The 27,667-nt window shown below is 47.8% G+C and overlaps 1 protein-coding gene across 9 annotated transcripts in view; it reads right to left on the minus strand.

Annotated features, from left to right (window-relative positions):
• The window catches only part of MYO18A (myosin XVIIIA), a 148,506-nt gene that overhangs the window by 48,918 nt on the left and 71,921 nt on the right, over window positions 1-27,667 (minus strand). For 6 of the 9 annotated variants that reach the window (XM_072639823.1, XM_072639822.1, XM_072639826.1 and 3 more), the window contains 14 exons: window positions 25,362-25,449; window positions 16,562-16,668; window positions 16,272-16,448; window positions 14,973-15,186; window positions 14,259-14,401; window positions 13,110-13,210; window positions 10,802-10,865; window positions 10,291-10,435; window positions 7,985-8,005; window positions 5,473-5,646; window positions 4,649-4,739; window positions 3,632-3,824; window positions 3,417-3,503; window positions 729-870 (listed from right to left, as the gene is read on the minus strand). In XM_072639823.1, the coding sequence (XP_072495924.1) occupies window positions 729-870; window positions 3,417-3,503; window positions 3,632-3,824; window positions 4,649-4,739; window positions 5,473-5,646; window positions 7,985-8,005; window positions 10,291-10,435; window positions 10,802-10,865; window positions 13,110-13,210; window positions 14,259-14,401; window positions 14,973-15,186; window positions 16,272-16,448; window positions 16,562-16,668; window positions 25,362-25,449 (1,747 nt within the window). The remainder of the gene's footprint in view (window positions 1-728; window positions 871-3,416; window positions 3,504-3,631; window positions 3,825-4,648; window positions 4,740-5,472; window positions 5,647-7,984; window positions 8,006-10,290; window positions 10,436-10,801; window positions 10,866-13,109; window positions 13,211-14,258; window positions 14,402-14,972; window positions 15,187-16,271; window positions 16,449-16,561; window positions 16,669-25,361; window positions 25,450-27,667) is intronic. The other 3 variants (XM_072639824.1, XM_072639828.1, XM_072639821.1) reach the window with 1 other exon arrangement.

A 27,667-nucleotide genomic window follows, 5' to 3' on the forward strand; every position in this document is an offset into this window, starting at 1 on the left:
GGGGTAGAATTCTTCAAGGCAGGCAAAGAACTGGAAACTGGGGGATGCCCATCCATTGGGGAATGGCTGAGCCATTTGTGGTATAGGATTGCAATGCAATTCTATTGTGCTATAAGGATTGAGGAGCAGGATGTTCTCAGAAAAACCTGGAGACTTCCATGAACTGATGCAAAGTAAGATACCAAATACAGTAACAGCAATGTTGTGAGATGATCAGCTGTGAAAGACTTAGCCCTTCTCAGCAATCCAAGGATGCAAGACAACTTTGAAAGCCTTATGATCCACAATGCTCTCCATCCCCAGAGAAAGAACTGCTGGAGTCTGAATACAGATCCAAGCATATTTTTTTTACTTCCTTTATTTTTCTTGGGTTTTTATTTTGGTCTATGTTTTCTAATATGGAAATGTGTTTTACATGGCTACACATGTATGTAACTTATCGGATTGCTTTCTCAATGAGAGAGGCTGGGAGAGTGGGATGGAATTTGGAACTCAATTTTAAAAATGAATGTAGAAAAATTGTCTTTACATGTAGTTGGGGAAAAATAAAATACTAAATTAAGAAAAAGAAGAATTCTCCAAGGGTGGCACACTACCCTGTAGAAAACTGCTGGTGTTCAAGATCCTACTTAGCCACAGATACCGCTGGACAAAGCAAGGTAGCTCACCATGGAGAGCGAGGGGATTGGCCACCCTCCTGGGGCAGGGCAGGGTGCTGTCCCACCCACCTTTCTTGTCACCATCCTGGGGGCCGTAGTAAGAGAAAAGTCGCTCTAGCAGGGCCTCATCAGTGCCACCTGGTACCACCGCCTCCTCTTCCAACAGCCACAGAAGACCCCGTGCTTCATCTGGCCGGGCCAGGGACCGCACCTGAAAGGGAACAGAGGCCCACATTACCTAGAATTATAAGAAACTGCCCAGGATGGGGTCAGATGGAGGGCAGGAGGAGAGAGGAAGGAGAAGGCATAGTACAGGGGAAAGAACACTGGCTCTGCTGGACCTGGGTTCAAATCTCACCTTTGATGTTTATGTAACCTTGGGCAAATTGCTTCACATGGGCCTTAGTTTAGTGAGGGGACTGGATGAGAGGAGCCCTGAGGTCCCTTTCAGCTTACTCTATGATGTTTTTATGTTGCTTAAGCCATCTGGGCCTCAGTTTCCTCATCTATAAAATAAGAGACTAGACGGCCTTTGAGTTCACTTCCATCTCTACATTGATGATCCTAAGTCACTTAAGCCATCTGGGCCTCAGTTTCCTCATCTATAAAATAAGAGACTAGACGGCCTCTGAGTTCACTTCCATCTCTACATCGATGATCCTAAGTCACTTAAGCCATCTAGGCCTCAGTTTCCTCATCTGTTGGAATCAGTGGCTGCTGAAGTCCTTGAAGGCTCTAGATTTGGGACCCTATGACTGTTCCAGGATGGGATCAGAGGAGCTCCTAGGCCTTCCCTATAAAAGACTAGCATAGTGTCTGGAACACAGTAAGCGCTTAATAAGAAATGCCTGCTTACTGATAGCCCAGAAAGAACCTACTTCTCTTCCCCCCTCCTCAACATCACAGTCCCCAAATGACCTGGCTCTGAGAGCTCCTTTCCCCTCGGCCCCCCTGATTCTCCCCCAGCTGCTTCCCCTCCTCTCTGTTCTGGCTGCTCACACCATCTTCTGGCACTGCCTGAGTCATTATCACTAAAAGAATAAAAGAGGGACCCTGGCAGAACAAGGCTGAGGCCTGATGGGTAATTAAGGTACCATGACGGATTGGGCCAGGCCTCAGGAATACAGCATCAGTCCATTAGAATGATAAGTGGGTGTCTGGCTCTCCCTGGCATGCAGAAATCCTTAATGGGGGGAGGGGAATCTATCATGGACATCAAGCCATCGGAGGGAGCCTTGATGCTCAGTCCCCAGAGTAATAATGAGGGATGGCCTGAACCCTGCCCGTATCTATGCCTGAGTCTCTCTAACACTTTGAATAATCCATTCTGGGACTATCTGGTGCTGAGATCAGGATAAAGTCAGATGGACCTCCCCCCAAAACAGCTAGGCCTGGGCACTGAGAGGGTTCACAGTCCTGGGGTGATGGCGGCCATCTCCCAGTATCCACCCCTGATGCCAGCTGAACACAAGCCCATACCCAGGGAAGGGGCTGGAAGAGGGTGACCAGGATCAAAGCTAGGGAGGGAAATCAGCAATCCAGCATTAAGATCAATTTTCTAATAAATTGTCTTAAGCAATTTGTCTAATTAAGGGCAAATAATAAGCACCAGGTACTTGTTAGAGTCAGCCAATCAGCATAGCTTTCTGGGGTCCTTGCCACTAGTGTGGGATTCAAAGAAGTCTCCCCAATTTTCTACCCCCTCCCCATGCCAACCCCTCTATCTCTATCACAAAACTCTTTGGCGATGGGAGATCTGATGGGGCCCAGACAGTGTGGGAATGCCCCGCTAAATTGAAAGCATCCCCTCCCTGGGCAAGTTCCTTGGGATAAGAGAATCTGCCCTCCACTGTGGTGCCCGATCACAGCACCAACCACGAGGCCCCTGTAGAAACTCAGGTGGAGCATGGGTCTCTCTCTAGTCTGCATTTCCAGGTTCTGTGCTCTCCAAAGCAGCCAAGAGGGTCTGATTTGAGCCCAAAGCAGGCAGGGATGGCAAACTAGGCCCCTGCCCCTCAGGCTTTCCTCTTGCCTACACACAGATGTGGAAGGCTTAGTACCTGGATGGATCTGCGAGTCATAAGAACTCAGGGTTTAGAGCTGGAAGGAAACTTTAGGATCACAGGTACCCAGATCAATTTACAGGTAGAAGCCGGCCAGGGAGTGAGGAAGATCTGAATTCAAATCCTTCATCAGTCATCTACTACCTATGTGACCCAGAGCACGTCACACAGCCTCTCTGTACTTCAGTCTCCTTATCTATAAAATGGGGATAACAACATTACCCACCTCCCTCCCTGCAGGGAGGCTCAAACATCATTTATGAGTGGTGTTTTGCAACTTTTAGGTGTTCCATAAAAGCTAGTTTTTATTACGTTATTATCATCTAATCCAACCGCCACTTCTCACAGATAAGGAGACCAAGGCCCATGGAGGAGCTATAACATGACGAGGGAATAAGTGGAAGGGCTGAGATTCAAACCCAGGCCCTCTGATGCCAGATCTAGCACCCTGGCCATTGAAGCACACTCTCTCTGTCCAAGCTCACAGACCAAGAGCTGGAAGGGGGCTCAGAGGCCATTGAGTGCTATACCTCCTCATTTTATAAAGAAGGAAACTGAGGCAGAGAGAGACACATAGGACGAATGAATCAATGTTTCCTGAACTGAACTTTCAGTAAGGGAAGGGAAGGAGAGGACGAAGAAGAGAAATGAGACCTGGAAAGGTGTGGGCCAGCCCCACCCCAGCAATTCTTACCAGGGCTTGGTGGGACGCTTGGTCCACAACAGCTACAGAGTCAACCGCACCAGGCTCCATGTCATCGAATGCCAACTCGACGTTCTCCTAGGAAGGACAGCAGCACCAAGAGTGAGGAACGAGGCAGCAGCCCCACCTACAAACACTGCTCCCCATCCCCTGCCTTCTCAGGGAGCTCTGCCAGCCGAGGCCGGCAGGCCTGGGGACAAGCCTACCTCCTTGTATCTCTCCAGCTCCTGCACAAACGTTCTTTCATGGAAGAGGGTCTGGAGCCGGTCCTGGGTGTAATTGTGGCACAGTTCTTCAAAGGAAGCCCCTCGAGTTGAGCCCCCCAGGTCTGGATTTTGGAAGCCAGGAGTGTCCACGATCATCATGGAGCAGAGAGAATTCTGGCTGGACTTGAGGGCCCTTCAGGGGGAGGATGGGAGGCAGAGTAAGGGGCAGCAGCACCTGCCAGGCCTAATCCCCACCAAGTAGCTTCCCCCCATCACAGAGCCAGGACCACGAGGCTTCTGGATTCCTTTTCAAAATGCCCTATGTCCTCCAGGGAAGGAGGATCGGCTCCCAGGCTCACAAGGGGCGTCCACATCTTCTGTGTCCTAGACCTCCTTGGCAGTCTAGGGAGGCCTATGGACCCCTTCTCAGAATTGGGTGTGTAAATGCATAATATAAAACATGGAAAATTACAAAGGAAACTAATTATATTGAAATATGGTCATCAAAATATTACAAAGAAAAAACAAGTTCATGAACCCCAGGTTAAAAAAATCTCCATCTTAGAGGTGAGTAAGTCATTGGGTTATAGAGTCAAAGTTGGAGGGGACCCTGGATGTCACTGGGTCATAGAGTCAGAAATGGAAGGGCCCCTGGAGATCAGTGGGTCATAGAGTCAGAGATGGAGAGGAACCTGGAGGTCAGTGGATCATAGAGTCAGAGATGGAGAGACCATGGAGGTCCTTAAGTCCACCCCTACATTTTACTGATGAAGAAGGGGGAGCACCAAGAGGCTGCCTTGCTGGAGGTCCAGCCTGGCAGCGTCCCACATCACCTCCCCTAACATGAATCCTCCAACACCACTCCTCCTACATCTCCCTCCCCTGAGCCTTAGTTCAGGCACCAGTCTTCCACCCTCTGCTGGTGGGAGGCATGCACTGAAAAGCAGGGAAGGAATCTTCTCTGATTTGAAATCTCTGCGGGCAGCTGCGGGACCAAGCCCTGAGCCAGGGACGTACCTGTTCACCAAGGAGACAAGGAGGGTGAAGAGCTCAGAGTAGAGACCCGAGGCCATGCCTTCCATGCACTCGAGGGCACTCAGCTTGGAGCCTGTGGGGAAATCCATGGACCTTGGCCTCTTCCCAGCATCCCCACTGGCATGCCCTGGCCTGCAGGGGGGCCCAGGACCAGTCCCTGCCCTCCCAGGCCCCAGAGACCTTGCCCTTGTTTTCCAGACCACACTAACACCCAGCCTAGGAAATGGGCCTTCTTGCTGGAGTGAACTGGTTCACACAATTTACCTAACGAAGATGCTGATGAAAACTAGGCAACACGTATGTACAGTGTTTTAAGGTTTACAAAGCCCATTATGGAAGTCATGTCATTTGAGCCACAATTTCAGTTAGGGAAAGTTACTGCAGATTTTTTTTTATGGAGTCTGTGGTTTCAGTGGCATCAGGAACTCCCAGTGCGAAAATTCTCTCTACTGATGCAGATGGCACCAGGCTCTGCAACTGACTTAGACAGAGTTGCCTTGAATGACTCAAACAAGGTCATACAGCCAGTATGGGTCAGAGGCAGGACCTGAACCAAGAACCTTCTGACTCCGAAGGCAGATCTCAGTCCACTACACCATTCATTGCTTCAGATAATCCAAAGGCACAAATCAGAGACCTCCTGGCTCAGTGGTGCCTCGTCCAGCAAAGATGCATATTCATTATGCTGTACTGCCTTCTCACTCCAGGTTACTAATCTCATTTTAGAGATGAGGAAAATGAGGTTCGCATGCAGCCACACAGTTGATGGCTGATGCCCAGGTAATGGGGAAGGGGGCCAATGATACCTGTAGCATCCCCTGAGCTGTTCTCCTCAGGACCCTGGCGGAAGGAGGTGGAGCGCTGGAGGGTACCCTTGGGCTGGTGCTTGAAGATGGCGGAGGACAGTTCCTCTAGGCTACAGCCCAGCAGATACGCCGCCTTCTGTGCCCACTCGTGGCGGGCAAACTGTTTGCGTCCAGCTGCAGAAAGGAGCAGAGGACATCTCAGGAGAGCCTCCTCCCACCCTCTGGTGACCAAGTGTCCCACAGCTTCTGTCATCCATGCTTCAGAGTGGAGGGGGAGGTCTGAAGCTCAGCAGGGCCACAGCTTCCTGTGACCTGAGGGAACGCATCAGGGATGCTGGGAGCACTTAGCCCAAGGCCCCCCAAAGCTCCTTGTTTTGCCCCAAAGATGAGCATGACAGAAAGGAGGCAAGTACAAGAAGAGGAGGAGGGTGACTCTCATTTGTGGCCTCCACAGGACAGTGTACCTGCCTCCCCACCCCCCCCAGGTGATTGATCTCAGCCATGCCTTAATTACTAAGCAGAGATGGCAAGCAGCCACGAATTGGGCAGGGCTCTATGAGCCCCCTCCAAAAATGGCATGGCATCAGAGCTGCTTGTCTGAGGAGCAGCTGGAAGTGAGTGGAGGGTGCCTGTCTCTGCCAGTGTCTGAGGTTCATCTCCCCATTTCCCATCTTCCTCCCCCCTACTCAGTGGCACCTCAGTAGCTGCTGGGGGAGAGTGGGGAAGGAGGCCTGGAGCATGCACCCACACCGCCCAGAGGGAGCGGTGGGGAACGGCCCACACAGACACATGTCTCAGCCAACATGTGGCTAATCACGGTAATTAAGGAAAGCTAACGAGAAACAAGGTTTTACCTTCAGCAGCTTCTGTAAGGCAAAGGGCCAGCATGCAGCATGCAAAGAAAAACAGTTTGTTAGCAAACAAAATCATAAACATAGCCTGGTGGATGAGGGGGGTGGGGGTGGAGGGAGATGGGGGGGAAGGGGACATGATGGGAGCAGGCACACACACACACACACACACACACATACACACGCATGCGCGCACAAATACACACATACACATATATATACACAAAGCCAAAGGCTCAGTGAGGCTCCCCAGCCTCAAACACATAGAGGCTCACTCAAAGAAAAGCATGCTCTGAAACTCTATCAGATATATATCTGCACCCCCAGGTGATGTACAACCCAGAAAATCAGAGACAGTGACAGAATCAGCAACACACATACACAAAGCTCTGTAAGAAGCTGGGGCTGCACAGGACCTCCAGGACTGCCCAATGTCTGCCCTGTATAGAGTGCGGCCTCCTTGGGAGGAGTACATCTGTTCATGGGTGTTCACATCCACACATTTTGGAGATCACATTTTAAAGCCAAGCACTAATTTCTCCCCTTTTCTGGCTGGACCCACAGAAGGGGCTAGCCTTGAGCCAGATCCCTGAGTCAGGCACCCACTGCAACCTTCTTTAGTTCAACAGTCCTCCTGCCCAAACAGATGGGAACAGGAGACAGTGGTCCAGGAGGAATGTCCAAACCTAGCACCAAATCTCCCTGTCCAAGAAAGGCTGGGGCTGTCCAAGGTCCTAGATCCTCCAAATGGGACTCCATTGGTGCAAGCCCCAGAAGGTGGGCAGGGGCCTCTCCCCACCTCTTCCTTCCAGAAACTCCCATCCTCCAGGGGTATCTGTATCATTGGCAGCACCAAGCATACTTCCTCCCTTCCCCCACGCCCTGCAAACCCATTGATCTCAGCCATGCCTTAATCTCCAAGCAAAAAGATAGAAAGCTGCAGCCCTGGCACCTGCTGCCCCCTAGTGACCACTACCCCATCATGCAAGAGAGAGAGAGAGAAAGAGAGAGAGACAGACAGACAGGCAGGCAGGCAGGCAGACAGACAAAGAGTAAGAGACAGAGACAGAGACAGAAACAGAGAGAAATAAAGAGAGACAGAAACAGAAAGACACAGAGACAGAGAAACAGAGACAGAGAAACAGAGACAGGAAGGAAAGAGAGGAGAAAGAGGAGAGGAGAGAAAAAGATAGAAAGATGAGAGGAAGAGAGAAAGGAGAGAGGAGGAGAAAAACAGAGGTAGGAAAGAAAGGAGAGGAAGAGACCAAGAGAGGAAGTGCAGGCTTAGGGGAAGCCGGCCTGTGACTTCCAGGAGCTCCGGGCGGAAGGAAGGGGGGCACAAGCCCACCGTATCTGGGCTGTGGGAAATAGCATAGCCCATTAGCTGAGGTAAGAGGAGCAGGCCTTGAGCCCAGGCTAGCACACAGAGAGAACTGCTCTGGGCGCCATTGTAGGCTCACCATCCAAGGACCTCTAACTCCTTGGATTATCCCCAGCTCCTGGCCAGGCCGACTTCCTTTTCCATCCACTGAACCAGACAGATCCCAGCACCCTGTAGTGAGAGTAGAGGGAACACTGCAGAGGGAGCACCGTTCACCCCAGGAGTGAGGAGGGGAAGCACCATTCACCCCCAATAGGGAGGGTTACAGGGGCTTAGTTACCAGATTGTTCCTCAAGGGGCGCTGTGTGGGAGGGAACAGGAATGAGAGTTATTCATATGTGGGGGTCCCCTGGGTCCCCCTCTCCTCCTTCCTCATATCCCATGCCCTGACCATGCATTGAATCTCTCCTGGCTCTCCCCCTCGCTATCTGATCACATCTTCTCAGTCGCCTTTGCCAGATCTTCATCCAGGTCATGCCTACTAACCGTGGGTGCCCCACAGGGTTCTGTCCAGGGCCCTCCTCTCCCTTTGTACAATATTGCTTAGTGACCTCAAAAGCTCCTCTGGATTTAATGACCATCTCTGCACTGATGATTCTCAAATCAACTTATTTAGCTCTAATTTCTCTGCCACCTCCAGTCTTCCATCTCCAGCTGCCTGTCAGACATCTTGAACTGGATTATCTACGGACATCTGAAACTTACCATATCTGAAACTGAACTCATCTTTTCTGCCAAGCCCTCCTTTCTTCCTAATTCCCCTGTCACTGTTGAGGACATCGCTGCTCTCCCAGTCACCCAGGCTGACACCCTAGGCATCATCTCTCCTCACTCTCTTCTCCACTCTCCTCTCCCTCCATATCCAATCCACTGCCAAGGCCTTGTAAAATCACCGCTTTCTTCCTACTGACAATGCTACCCCCTTGCTAAAAGGCCCTCATCACCCCGAACCAGGACTACTACAGTAGCCTGTTGCAGGGGTCTCCCTGCCTCATCTCTTCCTGTTCTGATCTACCCTCCAATCATTTGTTAAATCAACCTTCCTAAAGCTCAAGCCTGATCATGTCACCCTCTACTCAAGAAGCACCAGTGGCTGTCTATGGCCTCCAGGATCAATCACAAAACCCTCTGGCATTCAAAATCCTTCATAAGCTCTCTGCCTGCTGGTCTTTTTATATCTCACAATCCCACCATATCCCAGGCAATCCAGTGACTCAGCCTTCCTGGCTTTCTCCAAGTCCCAGCCAAAATCCCACTTTCCACAGGAAGCCCTTCCTGAACTCCCTTAACCTGCTTTCCCTACTGAGGATCTCTAAGTCATCCTGTCTCTAGCTTGCCTGTATACAGTTGTCTGCAAGCTCTCTCCCCTATGAGGTGGTGAGCTTCTGGAGCCCTACTACTGAGCACAGTATCTGGCACACAATAGGTGCTTCATGAAGGTTTACTCACTGACTGAGCCCTTCAGAGGAGGTCTGGCAATTTCAGCCTGAGAGCCCAAGGCACTAAGTAAGTCATACCCCTTGAATCAAAGATGTTTACAGATATAGAGCCAGAAAGGACTTTCTGGTTCAACTGTCTCATTTTACGGACAAGGAAACTGAGACGCAGAAAGGTAGAATCAGAGTATCATTGACTCTAGGTCTACCTAGAGCTGTAATGGACCTCTGAGGTTATCTGGCTCAATCCTCTGCTTTTACAGATGGGGAAAGAGGTTAAGTGACTTGCCCAGGGTCACACAGCTAGTTAGGTGTTTGGGGTACAAACAGAATCCAAGTCTTTCTGACTCCATTGGAGATGTCATGCTACCTCCAGAAGAGTTATCGAAGTTTATAAATCCTCCCTGTGGCTGGGCTGCCCATAAGTCATCCTGAGCTTAGCCAAGCTGAAGCCAGGAAGCCAGAGCTGGACCCAATGCCCTTCCTGAGCCTGAGTTTTGTTAGTAGAGAGCCCAGGGTTGCCACCCACCACAATGAGGTATCAGAGTACGCTCCAGTGGAGGCTGTAGACATAGTCATGCCCAAATGGAGAAGACTCTCCCATCCCAGGACAGATGACCACCTGGTTGGTGACATGGCCCCTATGGTCAGGTTCTCCCAGGGAATAAGTCCCCAGAAGTCTCTTAGAAGGTAAGATGGTTAGTGTGCCTGAGGTGAGATGGGGAAAGAGCTCCCAACAGGTCATAATCTTGAATCAGGACGTCCAGATGACTCATAGGCTCATAAATTTAGAGTTGCAAGGGGCCTAAAAGGTCAGCAAGCCCAATCCCCCTTATTTTACAGATGAGGAAACTGAGACCCAGAGAGATTAAGTGACTTAGGATCATAGAGCCAAAGTCAGATCTCGGAGGACATGTAGCTCCACCCCCTTATTTTACATATGAAGATACTGAGGCCAAGAGAGGGGAAGGGATTTGCCCAAGGTCAGAGGGCTAGGAAGGGTCCAGCCTGAACTTCCTGACTCCATGAGTCCATGCTATCTCTTAAAACTCCTGGCAATCCTCTGGATGGAACCAGGGTCCTTTGAGTTTTACTTGGGCTTATGGCCCTCCCGCCTGAACAAGGTCAGCTTTGTCCAATGGTAATTTACCTTTGGTTGCCCCTGCAGCTCCCAGGTGGTAGATGGCAGCTAGGATGAACCAACAGGCCTTCTGCTCATCGGGTGAGATGCCCAGAACCTTCATGGCAGCCTGTAGCTTACTGAACTGCTGGGCAGCCTTCTGCTTCTCCTCGGGCTGTAGAGGAGTGACCAAGCTTATTGGCACCAGGGCCACAGCAGTGTAGAATGGAAGTGGCCCTTCCTTACCAAGGTGTGGCAGGGGAGACCCCTGTCCCTCCCCCTGGGGAGAGCCCAGGCCCCAGAGTCTAGCTTGAAAGGGCAGGAAGGCCAAGAGTCAGGTTTAGAACACAGCAGCTCTGCTTGGGCTAGCTAGATCCCCAAGTGGCATTTAAGTAGGACCTTTTTATTTTACAGATGAGGAAACTGAGGCCCAGAAAAATGAAAGAGACTTAACCAAAATAGATTTAGGGTGGGAAAGTGCTTCAGAGATGCTCACACCAAGCCCTGCCAAATGTGCTTCTTGCCCCAGGGGCTACCTCACCTTGGACAAGGGCACGATCCCAAACACATTGTTCTCTGCCAGGTGGTTGAAGTGTAGCTCTGTCCTGTGGGTGAAAACTTGGCATTAGCACTGGTCAGGGTAGACATGCCAAGATCTGTTTACAGTCGAGGTCTAAACAGCTTCTAGCCTCCTAAGTTCTCTCTCTCCAGAGAACACAGCGCCCCTACTTTCAGATCCCACCTCCTTTCTCCCCTGAGGTGCCCAGTCACCTGAAACAGATGTTTCTTGCCAGTGCCTCCCAGGCAAGACTGGCACCTCCATGACGCCTTCAGTCCGAAGGATCATAGGGCTGGAGGGGGCCATCTGTTCTGGATGTCCAGTGGGTGATGCCCTAGACCCCACAGCCAGAGCCTCTTACGGAACGAGTGCCCTCTACATCCCAGAAGGCTCTCGGAAGGCAGGAGTTGTGTGCCTGGGGTGGGGTAGGAGAGAATCCCCAATAGGTCGTGACCCTGCTTCAAGATGCCCAGATGGTTCATAGACTTACATCTGGAAGGGAGCTGAGAATGTCATTGAATCCAAGCCCCTCATTTTACAAAGGGGAAAGTGAGGCACAAAGAAATTCAGTGAATTGGTCAAGATCATAGGTTCCTAGAGTTGGGAAGGACTTGAGAGGTCAAGTCTGACCCCTTCATTCTATAGATGAGGAAAATGAGTCGTAGAGGGATTAATGACTCACCCAAAGTCACCCAGGTAAGTGGCCCTGATCCCCCCAATTTAGTGCCTTCTCTCTTATCAAATTACTTTGTTTTTACTTATCACTGCACATGCAGCTGAGCAAACACTTGTCAGGTGTGTTACAATGGGAATTCCTTTCATGTGTGAGTTAGACTAGATGGTCACTGAGGTCCCTTCCCAGTCCCAAATTCTGTGACTTTGTGCTATGTCTCCCAAGCAGAATATGAGCTCCGCAAGGGTCATGGTTATGTCATTATTTTATCCCAAGTGCCTGGCACATAGTAGGTGCTTGCTGCATGGAGTAGCACATCAGTGCTTCTGGGAAATAGGAAAAACCACAATCATGTGCACTGTGGTACCAAAAGCTGAGGTGGAGCCAGAGGGCATGGGAGTAGTCACTTGTGGCCCATGAGTCTCTTTTGTACCTTTATATGATCAAAGAGCCCACCTGAGGTTTGGTCATATGGCTCACTGGACCTCTGACTTTCCAGGACCAGCTGGTGTGACCCAGGAATACCCACCCCCCAATGCTTCTGCTAGAAGTCAGAGGGAACCCACAGTCTCTGGAAGTGGGTCATTCCACTTTTGAACAGCTCTCAATTGGGAAGGTTCTCAGCTCCCTTACATTTGCCTCAATCAACTCCTAAATCTGCCTCTCAGCAACTTCCATTGGCCACTACAAGCTCAGTTCCCCACGGCTAGGCAGAATAGGTCTAAACCAGGGGTGGGGAACTTGTGGCTTCATTGCCTGAATCCAAACTTCACAGAACAAATCCCCTTAATAAAAGGATTTAGACTCTAAACCCTCTAGGGACAGGACAGGCTGGACCCATACTTTCATTGCTCTAGACAGCTCTCAAGTGAGAACACTTCCTCTAAAGATATAGGGCAGGATATTAGAATTTTCAAGCCAGGGAGCTTCCCTGGCCAGCCAAAGGGGTCCACAGCACACCACAGAGGTTAAGAATCTGGGTCTTGCAGAGGACATAAATGATCTGTCTGGGGTCATAGAGTCAGTAGAAGTCAAAGGTGGGAACCCAGGTCTTTCCAGCTTCAAAGTTGGTTCTCTATTCACTATGTCACATTGCCTTCTTCCATACAATGGTCCTTTAAAAACTGAAGATCCCTATGATTATCACCCTAAATCTTTCTCTATCCCCATTTCCTTCAACCTATTTTTATAAGGCATGATCTCACTCAACTAGTCAGTCAATAAATAACCATCTATTGCTAGGTACCGGTCCTTCACCACCCTGGTTGTCCTCAATTTAATCAGTCCTTCCTAAACTGTGGTGCTCAGAACTGAAAACAGCCCTATGTAGATGGGACTATCTCCTCCTTAGTCCCAGACACTCACACTCACTTTCACTCTCTCTCTTTCTCTCTCTCTCAGCAGCCTAAGACTGCACTGGTTCCTATATCACATATTCTACTTACAGTCCTCATTCAGATTCCTATATCTTTTTCTTTTCCCGCAGCTTTTCCATATCTTTTACTGAATTTTGATTCACAGGTAGGGACAGACCAGAAATGGCCCAAAGGCCAAAACTCAGAGGCCCAATCCTCTGGTGAGGTAGCCTCCTTTTCCCAATCATCCATCCTGTCTCACCTAAGGGTACTATCTCCACAGGCCAATAAGTAGTAGAAGACATTGAAGGTGGCTTCATTGGATGGGCGCCGGGCAACTCGGAGCTTCTCAAGCAGCATAGTCTGGAGAAAAGTGCAGGATAGGGAGGTGGGTCAAGGTCAGCAAGTGCTCCCCACCTCCCCCAATCCTTCACCAGGAAGGGCTGCTACCACTGTCTGTACCTGAGGGACAGGATGCCCCATCTTACTCTCAAGAGACATGCCAACTCTGCCATCAGAGGCAGCGCCAGCCAGAGCTTTTGTTAATAACAGTAACAATAACAACCGTAACAATAGCTAGCACTTTAAGGTTTGCAAAGTGCTTTAAAAATATTATCTGATTTAGTCCTCACAACAATCTTGGGAGGGAAGTACAATTATTACCCCTGTTTTACAAATGAGAAAACCGAGGTAGACACAATTAAGTGACTTTGCCCAGGGTCACATAGCTAGTGACTGAGGCAGAATCTGAGCTCAGGTTTTCCTGACTCCAGACCCAGCACTCGCTCCACCTAGTTGCCCCAGGATGATTAATCACTTAGGTCTCAAAGCTGAGTCTCTTCAGCACCTCCTAGTCCATGACTGCCACCCTTCTTCAGAGAGCAGGAGTATTGGGACCATTTGGCAGGGAAGGATGTTGTCCATGATAAGCCATAACATGTTAACTCTACTCAGTAGTAGGCGTAAAGGACACCAAGGCTGGTCAGTTACTGGCGTGAGTTGAGGATATGGGTGAGGGGATGTGGGGCAGGGGGGGGAATTGATGAAACCTTGTAAATCTCTAGGTTCCCTTAAGCATTGTGGGGATGAAGGAGGTAGAAGTAAGAGGGAGCTAAGAGTCTTTAAGAGAGCTGATCTCTACTCCTAACTGCGTAAAGGGAATTGGGGCCATCCCATGCAGATTTCAATGGAGAGGAAGGGAGGCAATACTAACTGAGGGTGCTCATGAGCTGCCTGGGTCCACGATGGAGGATCTGAAGCCCCAGATAATGGACCCACATTCAATAAGACAAATGGACTCAATAAGATAGAAGGATCACCAATTTCTAGCCACCATCCTCCTAGCCCAAGCAGGTCAAGCTAAGCCTTCCTGTCTCCAAAATGGTCTGAGGGCAGGAGGGTCTCCTCTCACCTGAACAGAGGCTGAGGCCACCTGGCCAGCTTGGTCAAAGTCCAGTGAGAGGATCTGAGAGAAGCGGGTGGCATTGCCATTCATGATGGTGGGACTGTTCCCAAAGGCTTCCAGGACAGTGTACGTAGCCTGCCACTTTTCCACTGTGGAGAATCAGAGAAATAATGGGACAAGGAGGGCATGTGGTGCGGAAAGGACGGCTTGCCCATCCTGTGGACACACAAGGCCTGGCAATGTCTTAGAGGAGCTGTGCTTGCCCCCGACCCAAACTTTCTCCTCAAGAACCCATGGTGCTTACAGAGCTGACTGGGGAAAATCCAGACATGGCAAGAGGACCAGCTTACAGCCAGCTCACTGGGGATTATAAGATTACAGATCCAGAGCTAGGAGGGACCTTAGCGGTCACTGAGTACAACTTCATTTTGCAGTAATTTGACCAAGGTCATACCTGCCTGAGGCAGGACTCAAACCCAAGTCTTCCCATTGCCAAGCCCAACGCTCTACCCACTGCCTTCATGTTGCAGGGGATAAGGGTGCATGGTGTGCAGAAGGGGACTGATGGGATCCCTGGGGAGTGCCCCCCTTTGCTGGCTCAGAAGCAAAGACTTATCATGCCAGGCTGGCATTAAAGTGGAATGATGGAGTAGGGCCCCTGCTCCCTACATCATCCTGACTTCCTCAGTCTGTAAGCTTGGGGCCTGCCCTCCATCTCACCAGAGAACACCTTGTTCCCGCTGGTGCCCGCGATGGTGGCCAGGTATTGCACCAGGTGCTGGCAGCTAGCAGTCTTGCCACTGCCACTGTAGCCCAATAAGATGATAGACTGGTCCTGGCGGTTCATCAGCATGGCACGGTATGCAGTCTGTGCCACAGTGTAGATGTGGGGTGCCATCTCCTCCCTCCGGCACCCTTTGAACATATGCATCACCTTGGAGGGGAGAGGGAGGAGGGGAGAGCATCAGACCCAGAGTCTCCAGGAACACTAGAGGCTCCACTGACCAAGGGCTCAGGATCAGAGCTCCCAAACTGGAAGGAAAATGCCCAGGCCACAGGATCATAGACTAAGAATTGGAAGAGACTGTAGAGGTCATTTAGTTCAAGCCCTTCATTTTACAGGTGAAGAAATAAAGGCCCAGGGACACTGGGATTTGCTCAAGGTCACAAAGGTAGTAAGCATCAGAAACAGGATTTGAACCCAGGGCTTCTGCCCTTCCCAGACATCTCCTCACCATGCTGCCTATGCTGGCTACCAGCCTCATTTCCTACCCTTTTTCACCCACCAGTGAAACCCTGGGCTCCATCCCCAGGTTCCCCAGCTCTGATGGGTGAGCATTCCCCTTGTCTAGGCAAGGATCAACCTCTGTGCCCCTCCTGGGCCATCTCATCACTAGGCTTTCTACACTGGCCACCATCCTCATCTTTGCCTCACCTCCATCCAGACCCCTTATTATAGAATCTTAGATCTTACTCCTGGATTCTCTGGCTCTGATAGGTGAATTTTCAACTTTACCTTGTTGAAAACCAAACAAACATACATATCACTTCCAAGTCATCCTTACACTGAGTTCTGGCCTCATCCTTATTTTCCACCCCACCCCCTCTAGTTTCCCTTTATATCTTCCAGAATTAGAATATAAGCTATTTGAGGGCAAGGAATTTCTTACTTGGATTTTTACTCCTACGGTTTGCAGTGTCTGATACACATACTAAGGGTATTCTCTCTCCCTCTCCCTCTCCCTCTCCCTGTCCCTCTCCCCTTTTCCCCCTTACTTTCCCTTCCTCTTCCCTGTGACTGAGCCCAAGCAATGAATGAAAATGCAGCCAGCAGCCAGGCATAAGATCTCATCCTAGGGTTGGGTACTTTAAAAAGACCCTTTTGTCTTCTCTGCTTTTTGACAGGAAGCCAGACAAGTAGAATAGAGGAGCCAGACAAGAAGACTCTGGAGAGATGGACAGGGTTATGAATGGAGAGACAGGGTGGGAACACTGGGAGGGAGAACATCTGGCCCTTACCTTCTCAGAGTACATTGCAGGGGCCCCTCGGGGGCTGAGGATGAGCAAGCTGGGGCCGGCATATGTGTGCAGCAGGTTGGCCCCGTAACGCTGGCGGAGAGTGTGCAAGACACTTGACTCATTGAGGTACACCAGGGAGGCCAGGTCTTCCAGTCGTTCACAGGATGGGGCGTTGGCCTAGAAGAAAGGGAGAAATGTAAGGCATTCATACCTACCTCCCCTCAGTGTTTACACCCACCTCCCCAAGAGCCCGCAGACCCCCCATCTCCAGGCCCCTGCCTGCCCTATACCTTCTCCACATCGTCCTCATCCACGTCCAGTATGGTCCCATCATGATCCAGTTTCACTCGGACCTTCCCCTCAGGTAGACTTAACTCCTCTGACTTCAGTTGGCTGGCTATATAGGAAGAGGAACAGCCTCTATTAAGTACTCACTAAGTGTCAGGCACTGTACTGATCTCTGGCAAAAACAAGTTCCTTGCCCTCAAGGAGATCACATTCTAAAAGGGAAGACAATATGCAAATAGCTGTACAGACAAGATGCAATCAGAGTAGATGGAAGGGAATCTCAGAGAGAAAGGAGAAAGGACAGGTGGCTAAGGGGACCTCAGACCCGCCCCCATCAATGGGGGGAAGGGCTGAAAAGTTGTGATGTGATTGTGATGGAACACTATTGTGCTACAAGAAATGATGCAAAGAAAAATCTGGGAAGACTTAGATGAACTGATGCAAAGTGAAGAGAGCAGAATCAGGACAGAACACTGTACACAGTGACAGCAACATTGTAACAATGATCAACTGTGAATGACTCAGCTACTCTCAGCAGTACAATGATCCAAGACAGTTCCAAAGGACTCATGATGAAAAATGCTATCTACTTCCAGAGAAAGAACTGATGGAGTCTGAATGCAGATCGAAGCACACTTTTTTAAACTTTCTTTATTTTTCTTGGTCTGCATTTTCTTTTACCACATGACTCATATGGAAATATGTTTTGCATGTCTGCACAGGTATAACCTATATCAGATTGCTTACCTTCTCAATGAAGGGGGAGGGGTTAGAGGGGAAGCATTTATAACTCAAAATTTTAAAAAAACAAATGTTTTAAAAATATTTATTTACAGTTGGAAAAAATAAAATATTTGAAAAAAATAACAAAAAGAAAACCCTATAAAGGTAGGATTTGAGCCAAGTCTTGAAGGAAGCCAGGGATGTTAGAAGTCAAAGGTAAAGACAGAGAGTATTTGAGGCATGGGAGGGTTATGTCTGAGGGCCAGCAGAGTATACAGTGGAGAGAAAGGTGTAAAAGGCAGGAAAGGTAGGTAAGAAGCAAGTTTGTGAGGGGCTCTGTAAGCCAAATAGAGGCATCTATATTTTGTCCTGGTGATAATAGGGAGCTATTGGAGCTTCTTGAGTAAGTGAGGTGACAAAGTCAGATCTACACTTTAGGGCAAACACTTTGGCAGCTAAGTGAGGGAGGGATTGCTGAAGGAAAAGACTTGAGGCAGGAGGGACAGTCAGAAGGCTAGGCAATAGTACAGGTAGGTAGTGACAAGAGCTTGCACCGGGGAGGCAGCTGTAGGAGGAAAGAGAAGGGGAGCCATATAGAAGTTGTTGGGGTAAAAATGGCATGAACTAACAAAGGATTGGATTGGCAGTACTGTGCTGGGCACGGGGAAAACCCCAGGATAAATGAGGCATGGTCTCTGCCCTCCATCCAGTAGGGGCAATGATACATAGACACAGGCAATCAAATAGAAATGAGGGTATGAAAAGTGCCTGACACTGAAGGGAAGCTTCCCTGAGAAGGTACCTTTTGATCTGGGCCTGGAAAGATGGGCAGAAAGTTAACAGGAATAACAGTTAAATCAGACTTTGTCATCAAATTTTGGTGGCACATTAATGCAGGTCATGAGAAAACTGTATTACTCTAGAGGGCTTGGTATATGCTAATTATCAGGCACTGATCATATCCCATAATAAAGCGATGAGTAACAATAGATAATGAACATATTGCCCAACAGTTATACTAATGCACCATGAAAGTTCATAAATACATTTGGTGAAAGTTCACCCCAATGCATTACACTGAAGTAATGGGGAGAGATAAGCTTTCTATCTATACCAGGGACAAAAGCACAGAGGAGGGGAAATGTAGGATGCAGGATCATAGAGTTAGGACTGGAAGGGACTTAATACAAGCCACTGAGTCCAACCTCCTCATTCTACAGATGAGGAAACTGAGGCCCAAGAAGACACAATGACTTAATATCATAGAATCACAGATTTAGAGTTAGGAGGGACCTTATAGAGACCATTAAGACCAACCCCCTCATTCTACAGATGAAAAAACAGGTTGAATAACTTGTCCAGGGTCACACAGCTAGTAAAAGTCTGAGACAGGATTTGAAATCAGATCCTCCTGACTCCCTCTACTATGCCATCAGAGTCCATAAGAGGGAGTAGAGTGGGATATAGCTAGAAAGATCTACTGAAGCTAGATTGTACACAAGAGGGTCTTTACTACCTGGCTAAGGCTTCAGGTCTTGATTCAACAGGCAACAGAAAGCCATTGAAAGTATTTGAGGAGTGGAATAATGTGACCCAAATCTAAATTTGTTCCGAGGGTTAGAGATTGGGATAGACTTTATAATTTCATTGATATAGGGGAACTCCCAGAGGAGACTCTACCAAAGCAGGCTATCTTCTTCTCTGTCACAGAACAGTATCCTGGGAATAAGGAGAGGTTATTCAACTTGCCCCAAAAGTCACAAAGTAAGTACAGGTCAGAAGCAGGAGTTGAACCAACCCAGGCCTTTGTAGCTCCAAGGCCAGTCCTTCTATCCATAATGCCATGATGCTTCTTCATTACCACCAAGTCAACTTTAAAGTATGTCCTTTAGGGAAGCTAATATGGCAATAGTATGTATGAAGAAAACAAACTAAATTGGAAGGAGCAGCAGCTGGGCCAGCCCAGGCTATGAAGGAGGCTCCCGCTGAAGGAACACCAAGGATGCAGAAGGCGGGATTCAAAAAAGGAGGTAATCAAACACTTAAAAACAAAATGAGACATTTTTACTACCAAAAAAAGGCAATTAAGAAAACAGGAGTGACTACTGATCCATAGAACTCTTCTCTTAAAAAAAAAAAAAGATTACAAACTTAATATTACACATCAATACAACTAATTAAAATGGCTTTGTAACCATTTACATTGAAATTAATTAATTTCAACACTGAAATAGCATAAGCCCTTTCAGCGACTCCCTCCAAGGGCTCATCAGGATTCTGTGCTTGCCTATTCATTCCCATTCACTTTCCTTCCTCTGTGGTGCCAGCGTGTGCTTTGTTCACACATTTCTGCTTCCCCGGTCTGGCGTCATTTCATTAAGGTCTTTCTGACTTCCTTCATATTCCTCAAAGTTGTTGTTCTTAATTGCATTATAGTATTCCATTACATTAATGTACCATGGTTAAGTCAAGCAATTCTTCTGTTGTTGGGTGCTTGTTTTTCTGTATCTTCAGAATCTTTAATAGGAAACACACACACACACACGCGCGCACACACACACACACACACACACACACACACACCCCTCTACTCACATACGCATCAAGGATATCCTTGGAGACTGAGTATGTGTGTGTATGTGTGTGATATCCTTGATGAAGATTTGAGAAGGGGTGTGTGTGTGTGTGTGTGTGTGTGTGTGTGTGTGTGTATTATCCTTGATGAAGATTTAAGAAGAGAACAGGCAAGTTTTCACTAACAGTTTTCTTTTATCATTATGAACTTGACAAACATCAATAAACATGAATGTAGGGTCATAGATCTAGAAGGGGAAAGAACCAAGAGACCATGAGAGGATTATGAAAGGCAAATCAATCATCCCTTTTACTCAGAGTGAAAGGTTGGAAGTGCCCCAGACACCCATGAGTTAGAGTCCAACCTTGATTGATAGTGAAGCTTTTACTGAATCTTTTTCTAACTAAAGGATTTGACCTTCTTTCCATTTTGGTGCCAGACTTAGTTTGGACACTCCATTGGATTTATCCCTACAGTGGTTCAGTGGATATAGCACTGGACTTAGAGTCAGGAAGACCTGAGTTCAAATCTGGCCTCCAATACTTATTATCTGTGTGATCCTGGGCAAGTCACTTAACCCTGTCTGCCTCAAGTTTTCTCATCTGTATAACGAGCTAGAGAAGGAAAAGGCAAATTACTCCAGTATTTTTGCCAAGAAAACCCCAAATGGGGTCATGAAGAACTGGACAGGACTGAAAATGACTGAACGACAACGCAGCTTAAAGCTCCTGAACTCAAATGATCCATCCTCAGCCTCCCAAATAGCAGGAACTATAGTTATCTACCACCCTGCCTGCCTCCCCCTTATTTTTACAGATAAGGAAGGAAATCGACCCAAGAAGAAGTGGCCTATAGGCTCATAATTTAGAGCCAGAAGGAACCACATAGGCCAATTAGTCCTACTCCCTCATTCTACACTAGAGGAAACTGGGATCCAGGGAGGTTAAGTGATTTTGCCAAAGCTCACACAGGTGGTAAGCAACTATGATGAAATCTGAATGAGTCCTTTGATTCCCAAACCAGTATTTTTCCCACTGTACCATACAAAGAAAATCAGAAAAAGATAGCACAGGAAACTAAATCTCTGCTAAGTATAGCTTGTTGAAGTTGGGTTTGGTTTTTTGGTTTTTTGTTTTTAATTTAACATTGTAGTTTCAACATTGCCCTGGTTCTCTCTGTCCCCTTCTGAACTTCCTTCTGTTCTTTTGTGTTTGTTTTTTAATGATTCATTGATGAGCTCTTTTTTTCTTTCTTTTTTTTTCTCATTCTACTCTCACTACCCCCCACTAGCCTCACAAATCTCCACTGGAAAAATAACAAAAGCCCCTGCTTGTAACAACCAAGTAGTCACATAAAACCCATCATTGGCCATGTCTGAAGAAGGAGGTCTCAACAAACATTATTCTGCTGAAGAACACATCTTGACAGGCACAAAATTGATGGAAAGATGCAGAGAATATCAGCTCCCACTGTGTCAATTGTCTGTTGACTAGAAAGAAACATTTGATTTGGTGGCGCTGAATGCTACCTTGGGGATCTTCTTCTACTAGGTGCTTCCTATGCAAATGTTAAGATCATACACAAATCCTTTAAAGATGCTCTGAGATTGCTATGTTTGATAACTCTAGAGAGATGTAGGCCTTTCTAAAGAAGGCGGAGCTCAAACAAAAGAGGAATTTCCTAAAAATGGTGAGGTCCTTCAGATGCTCCTAAATGCCAAGAATTTTGTGCTGACTGTACCAAGGCCCAGTGTACCATGGCACCCACTGGAGGAGAGTTATAACCATTCAAAGTTTGGCCCAACCATCCACATAGGGAAAACGCAGTGGATGAAAAATGTCTTATATCCAAGAAGTTCAGAAGGATACGCAAAGAGGCCAATTGTCTTCTTAGGGACTGGGTGATTTCCATGATATAAGGAATTTTACAGTGCAGATCAGCACTTTCTCTGTAATTATGTTACTGTGTTGTTTCAGTCATGTCTGATTTTTTTGTTGGATGCCATCTGGAGTTTTCTTGGCAAAGATATTGGAGTGATTTGCCACTTTCTTCTCCAGCTCATTTTACAGATGAAGAAACTGAGGATAACAGAGTTAAGTGATTTGCCCAGGGTCATACTGGTACTAAGTGTCTGGGGCTAAATTTGAATTCATGAAGATGAATCTTCCTGATTCTAAGACTACTGCTCTATCCACTATGTCAATTAGCACCCACCTAGTTGCCCCCTGCAATTTATAGCCTTATAGAATTGTCTGAGGCCCTGAGATGTTGTGTGAACTGCCCAGGGTCTTGGAGCCAGTTTGTATCAAAGGCAAGACTCAACCCAGTTCTTTCTGGCTCTGAGGCCGGCTGTCTTCCTACTACACCTTGCTGCCTCTCTTTGATACTAACTTGTAAGACCTAATATAAACTAAAAAAAAAAAACCTATCCATCCCAAAGCTTACAGTTTTTTTTACAACGCATATTCTTCTTTGTGTACTCAAATGTTCGTGTGCGTTGAAGACTGTTAAAATCATGATAAAAAAGGAACAATGCACTATTGGCTGTTCCCAGGAATTTTTAACATTTTTGTGTCCTGGATCCCTTTGGGTGTCCTGGGGAGGCTTATGGACTCCTCAGAGGAATGGTTTTAAAAGCATAAAACAAAGCACACAGGATTACAAAAGAAACCAATTATACTGAAATTCCATTATCAAAATATTTTAAAAAGAAGAATTCAGTTGAGATTCACCCACAGGACAATAGAGAAACATGTGATGAGCAATGACATCAATAAAGGAGATCTTTGAATCCATTAATCCACAAACATCAATTAATGTGTCTGCTTTGAAAATTTTAAGCTTGGATATTCAGGTGTGGAGGTGCAGTGCTTGGTTAGGAAAGCCAAGCCTGGAGCATAGGGGAAGCCCCGAGGCTGGACACAGATCTGAGAGTCATCTGCCCATGAACCCGGGAGACTGGATGGCTCACCCAAGGAGAGAGTGCTGATAGAGACACACAAAGGACAAGGGAGAGAGCTGGGGAGAACTCTACATTAAAGATGAGAATGAAAGAAGGAACATTGGGAAACAAGAAAGGGAAAATGTCAGCAAGAGGTGAGAACCAGGAGAGCGTATTATCAAGGAAGCCAAGAGATGACAGAAAATATATCAAAGGAGTTGACAAAGTCAAATGTTGCACAGAGACCACAGAGGATGCGGGATGAGAAAAGGGACCTAGATTTGGCAAAAAGGGAGTGACTGGTGACCTCTGAGAGAGTAGTTTCTGTAGAATAATGATGATGGAAACCAGATTGCAGGAGGCAACCAGCATAGTCTCTTTATTCAAAAGTCTTGGTCAGTAAAGGAGGAAAAAGATCTGATGGGACAGTAGGAGCAAGAAAAGGTTTCCTTTGGGACAAAGAGACCTGACCCCAAAGACATAGAAAAAGATTGAAGACACAAGAAAGAGGAGGACTGAGTAATCAGTCATCATATGTGATTTCTCTTTATGCTTTCCATTTCCCATCTCTGTGCCTTTGCCCAGGCTGTTTCTGATCCTGGCATGTATTCTCCTTGCTCCTCACCTCCATTATTTAGAATCCCTAGGTTCCTTCAAAGATCAGCTTAAATGCTGCTGCCTACAGGAAGCCTTCCCTGATTCCCTCCATCCATGCATGCCACCACCCATAACTTATCTTACATTTATTTTGTATGTATGTGCTCAGCATCTTTTCCCCAATAGTTTAGAAGTTCTTGGAGGGAAGGGGCAGTTTCATTCTTGTCTTTGTATCTCTAGCACCTAGTACAATGTCTGCTGCATAAAAGCCACTTATAAATGGTTCTTTGGAACATAAATTCAGAGCTGGAAGGGACCTCAAGAGCCAGCTAGTTCAATCCCTTTATTTTACAGATGAGGAAACCAAGGACCAGAGAAGGGAAATGACTTAGATTCATGATCACAGATCTAGAACTGAAAGGGACCTTAGAGGGTATGTAATTCAACCCTTCCCTTTACTGAGGCAAAGTGACAATAATATAAACAAATAGAGGAGTTAGTCTGTTCAGAAGGAAGTCACAGTTTCTTCAAAGGAAGATAGGAAGGAAGGAAGGAAGGAAGGAAGGAAGGAAGGAAGGAAGGAAGGATGGAAGGGAAGGAGGAAGGGAGGGAGGAAGGAAGGAAGGAAGGGAGGAAGGAAGGAAGGAAGGAAGGAAGGAAGGATGGAAGGGAAGGAGGAAGGGAGGAAAGAAGGGAGGAAGGAAGGAAGGAAGGAAGGAAGGAAGGAAGGATGGAAGGAAGGAAGGAAGGAAGGAAGGAAGGAAGGAAGGAAGGAAGAAGGAAGGAAGGAGGGAGGGAAGGAAGGAGGGAGGGAAGGAAGGAGGGAAGGAAGGAAGAAGAGAAGGACAGAGGGAGGAAAGTCTCTACAAATATCCTGTCATTAGATCCTCAACAACCATGGAACAGATAATGGGGAGGGAGGCATCTGCTGAGAACTCCTCAGGCTATGATTCCTGACCCCACAGCCTAAGAATGGGGGTGGGCCTCAGGATTCTGGGTCAATCTCATGGGGAAAGCCATCCTGAAATCTCCTTCCTCATTCCTGCCTCCCACTCTGGAATCCAAATATGTACCTCATGCTCCTGGTAAAGACACAAGCCACAGGCAAAGGAGGTGGCAGGAGGGAGGTGCCCACCACCAAATTTCTGAGAGTTAAGGGAAAACCAGAGCTGTATTCATAGGCTCAAATGAGCACACAGCTCCAGACTTGTAAAGACCTCATTCATAGAGAGGAGAAACTGAGGCCCAGGGAGATTATGCAACATCCTCAGAAGGAAAGTAGGTTGGTGTTATTATCCCCACTTTATAGTTGAGGAAACTGGGGTAATCACAGGTTAAGTGATTTGCTCAGGGTCAAAGCGCTAGTAAGTGTCTGAGGCTGGATTTGAACTCAGGCCTTCCTGACTCCAGGCCTAGCACTCTATCTTCTGGGCCACCAGCAGGCCTGAAAGCTGCTGAAAAGGAAAAAAATAAAAAACTAGGAGAGAATCCTGGCTGGTTTTGAAAAAAGAAAGAGCTTCCCTGATCCTTCTCATTTGGAGCTTTGAGGCATGGACAAGTACTGGGTTTTAAGTCACTCTTTGATGTGAGATAGGGAAGAAATGAATGAGGTCCCCTTCTGATAATCTTGATTTTGTTAAGAAAACGGGGAGGGATGATATCTGATAAGGACGGGGAACTGGGGAGAGAGGAAGAAGTTGGGGAAAAGCATGGGACAGGGAGTCAGGAAGTAGTCTGCAGAGAATGCTAAGCAGCAGTGAGGGCCTAGCTGGGTTCACGTTGCATAAATCGAGAACAGAAGAAAAAGCAACAGCATTTTGAGACTTTATCAGCATTGGCCAGGAATAGGAGTGGAGGAAGAAGACAGTGGGAGATGGAGAAGGGATTCATAGAAAGAAAGAAACAGCAGGCCAGTCGAGAATCAGTCTGATTCTGCCACCCAACCTCCCTTGTCCCAAAAACTCACCAAGAGAGAAGCCATCCTGATGGACCAGCCAAACCTTCTCCGTCTCGTGCCAGGCTTCCTCAGCAGCAATCTGCTCCTCTGTCTTGGCCTGTTGGTAGAGTGAGGACAGAGTCAGGTTTAGATTCTGGGCGGCTAAAAGGAAAAGGAATTGGACAAGGAGGGTGGGCACACAGAGAAAGGGAGAGGGAAAGGAGAGGTCACAGCAGGTCCCAGTGGACCGGAAAGGGACACAGCAAAAGAAGACAAAACTGGGCTGGAGGAGCGAGCACAGGAACGGGTTAGAGACGGTGAAACTAGAATGGGAACATGGGGAAAGGAGAGATCTCATGCACGGTGAGGACTATGGAAAATCCAGACTGTCCTCTGACCTCCATTTCCTTCTCCCTAAGCAGTCTGTTGGGTCATCGACCCCTAGAACTCTGCTCCAACAAAATAAATAAATAAATAAAAAGTGACTTCCCCACCCTGGGTTACAGTAACTAAGCAGGGAACACATCCATGACCAGTCCTCTGTTAAAAGGAACAGTTTGCTCCCATATCATGCCAAGGAGATACGTGTGTTCTCAGGTGGGCACTGGCACCTCTTGGCCTTGACCGCTTCCTCCCCAGAATCCTGCAGGAGAGTGCCCAAGTATATGTGCCAGCTGCCCATAGGACTTCCCAGTCACAGATAGGCCCTTCTCCCACCAAGATGCCAAGAGGGATAAAAATGTGGACATACTAACATGCCTAAATATGAGGAAAGGCACGACCATAGAAACAACAGGATTGGGGGGAATATTATACTGCATCAAACAGAGGTGAAAACTTGCATGCCAAGGCACAGACATGGGCACAAGGGAGTAAAGGGAACCCACACAGATGCTGTGGTGGGAATGAATTGGATACAGATCCCAGCAGATAGTGCCAGGCCTTGGGCTGCCAAACCTGAACCAGCAATGCAGGGGGTGGAAGCCCAGAGAGGCCAAGGGTACCAGCCATCGAGGAAAAGGGAAGGAAAGGTTTGAAGAAAGAGTTAATCCTTCACTCCCAGTAACATCTACTTGAGCAGGTGAGCTGGGGGTTGGGGGGAGCCAGTTGGGAGATGGAAATCAAACCATGCATTAGTTTGGAAAGAGAAAAGGTAGAAGCAAGGGAAAACTTATCCCTGTCCCCTGGGGCTCCCTAGGGCGGGTCCCTTTGCAACTCAGAGGTTGGCAGATAACAGATACTATCCAGGGAGCCAGATTAAATGACAAAGGGAGGGAGATGCTTGCTGAGAATCCATCAGGCTATGATTTCTGTCCCCATGGCCTGAGCAAAGGGGTAGGACTCTGGACTCTAAGTCAGCCTCATGGATAGAGCCATCCTGAAACCTCCTTCCCCATCCCTGCCTTTCCCACAAATCCAAGGATGATCTCATGCTCCTGGTTATGACCCGTGTCATAGGGAATGGCAGAGGTGGCAAGAGAAAGGGGACAGAGACAGGCAGTGTGCCCTCTGCCAAATTTCTGGGTTAAGGGGAAATATGAACTGAACTCATAGGCTCAAAGAAACATAGTTCCAGGCTTGGAAGGCCCTTAGACAGCATCCAACTCCACGATGGCAAGGAAGTGATTGAGCAACTCACCCAAGCCCTATACTCTTTCTCCTGGACTCTCTGAGGTCTCCCTCTCGAGTTATGAATTCTGCCAGTAATGAACTGTGTGCCCTTGGCCAAGTCGCTTGCTGCCCACATCAAACTTCTATTTCCTCATCTGTAAGACAAGGGGCAGCAGCGAGGTGGCGCCATAGTGCACAAAGAGTCAGTCCTGGAGTCAAGAAGATTCACATTCCTGAGTTCAAATCCAGCCTCAGACACTTACTAGCTGTGTGACCCCACGCAAGTCACTTTGCCTTGTTTCTCTCAGTTTTATCACTTGTCAAATGAGCTGGAGAAGGAAATGGCAAATCATTCCAGTCTCTTTGACAAGAAAACCTCAAATGGGGTCATGAAGAGTCAAAAATGACTGAACAACGACAAAGACAAAAGATGGAGAAGGAAGTGGCAGAGATGAGACCTCTGAGGTCCCACGCAGCTCTGGTAGTTTATGATTCTGATGGGCCACCTCTCAGAGGCTACTGAGATGAACCCCCTGGTTTCACAGAGAAGGAAACTAAGGCCCAGAAAGGTGTAGTGTTTTGCCCAAGGCTACACGTGTGTTAAGTAGCAGCGTTGGGGTTTGAACCTAGGCTTACACCCAACAAAATATGAGGAGTTACTTGGCATGATAAACATGCCTTCTGGAGACAGAGGTAGTCTCACCATAAACATACTTTAATTTGCT

This window comes from Notamacropus eugenii, chromosome 2 (assembly GCF_028372415.1).
Source record: "Notamacropus eugenii isolate mMacEug1 chromosome 2, mMacEug1.pri_v2, whole genome shotgun sequence".
NCBI lineage: Eukaryota > Metazoa > Chordata > Mammalia > Diprotodontia > Macropodidae > Notamacropus > Notamacropus eugenii.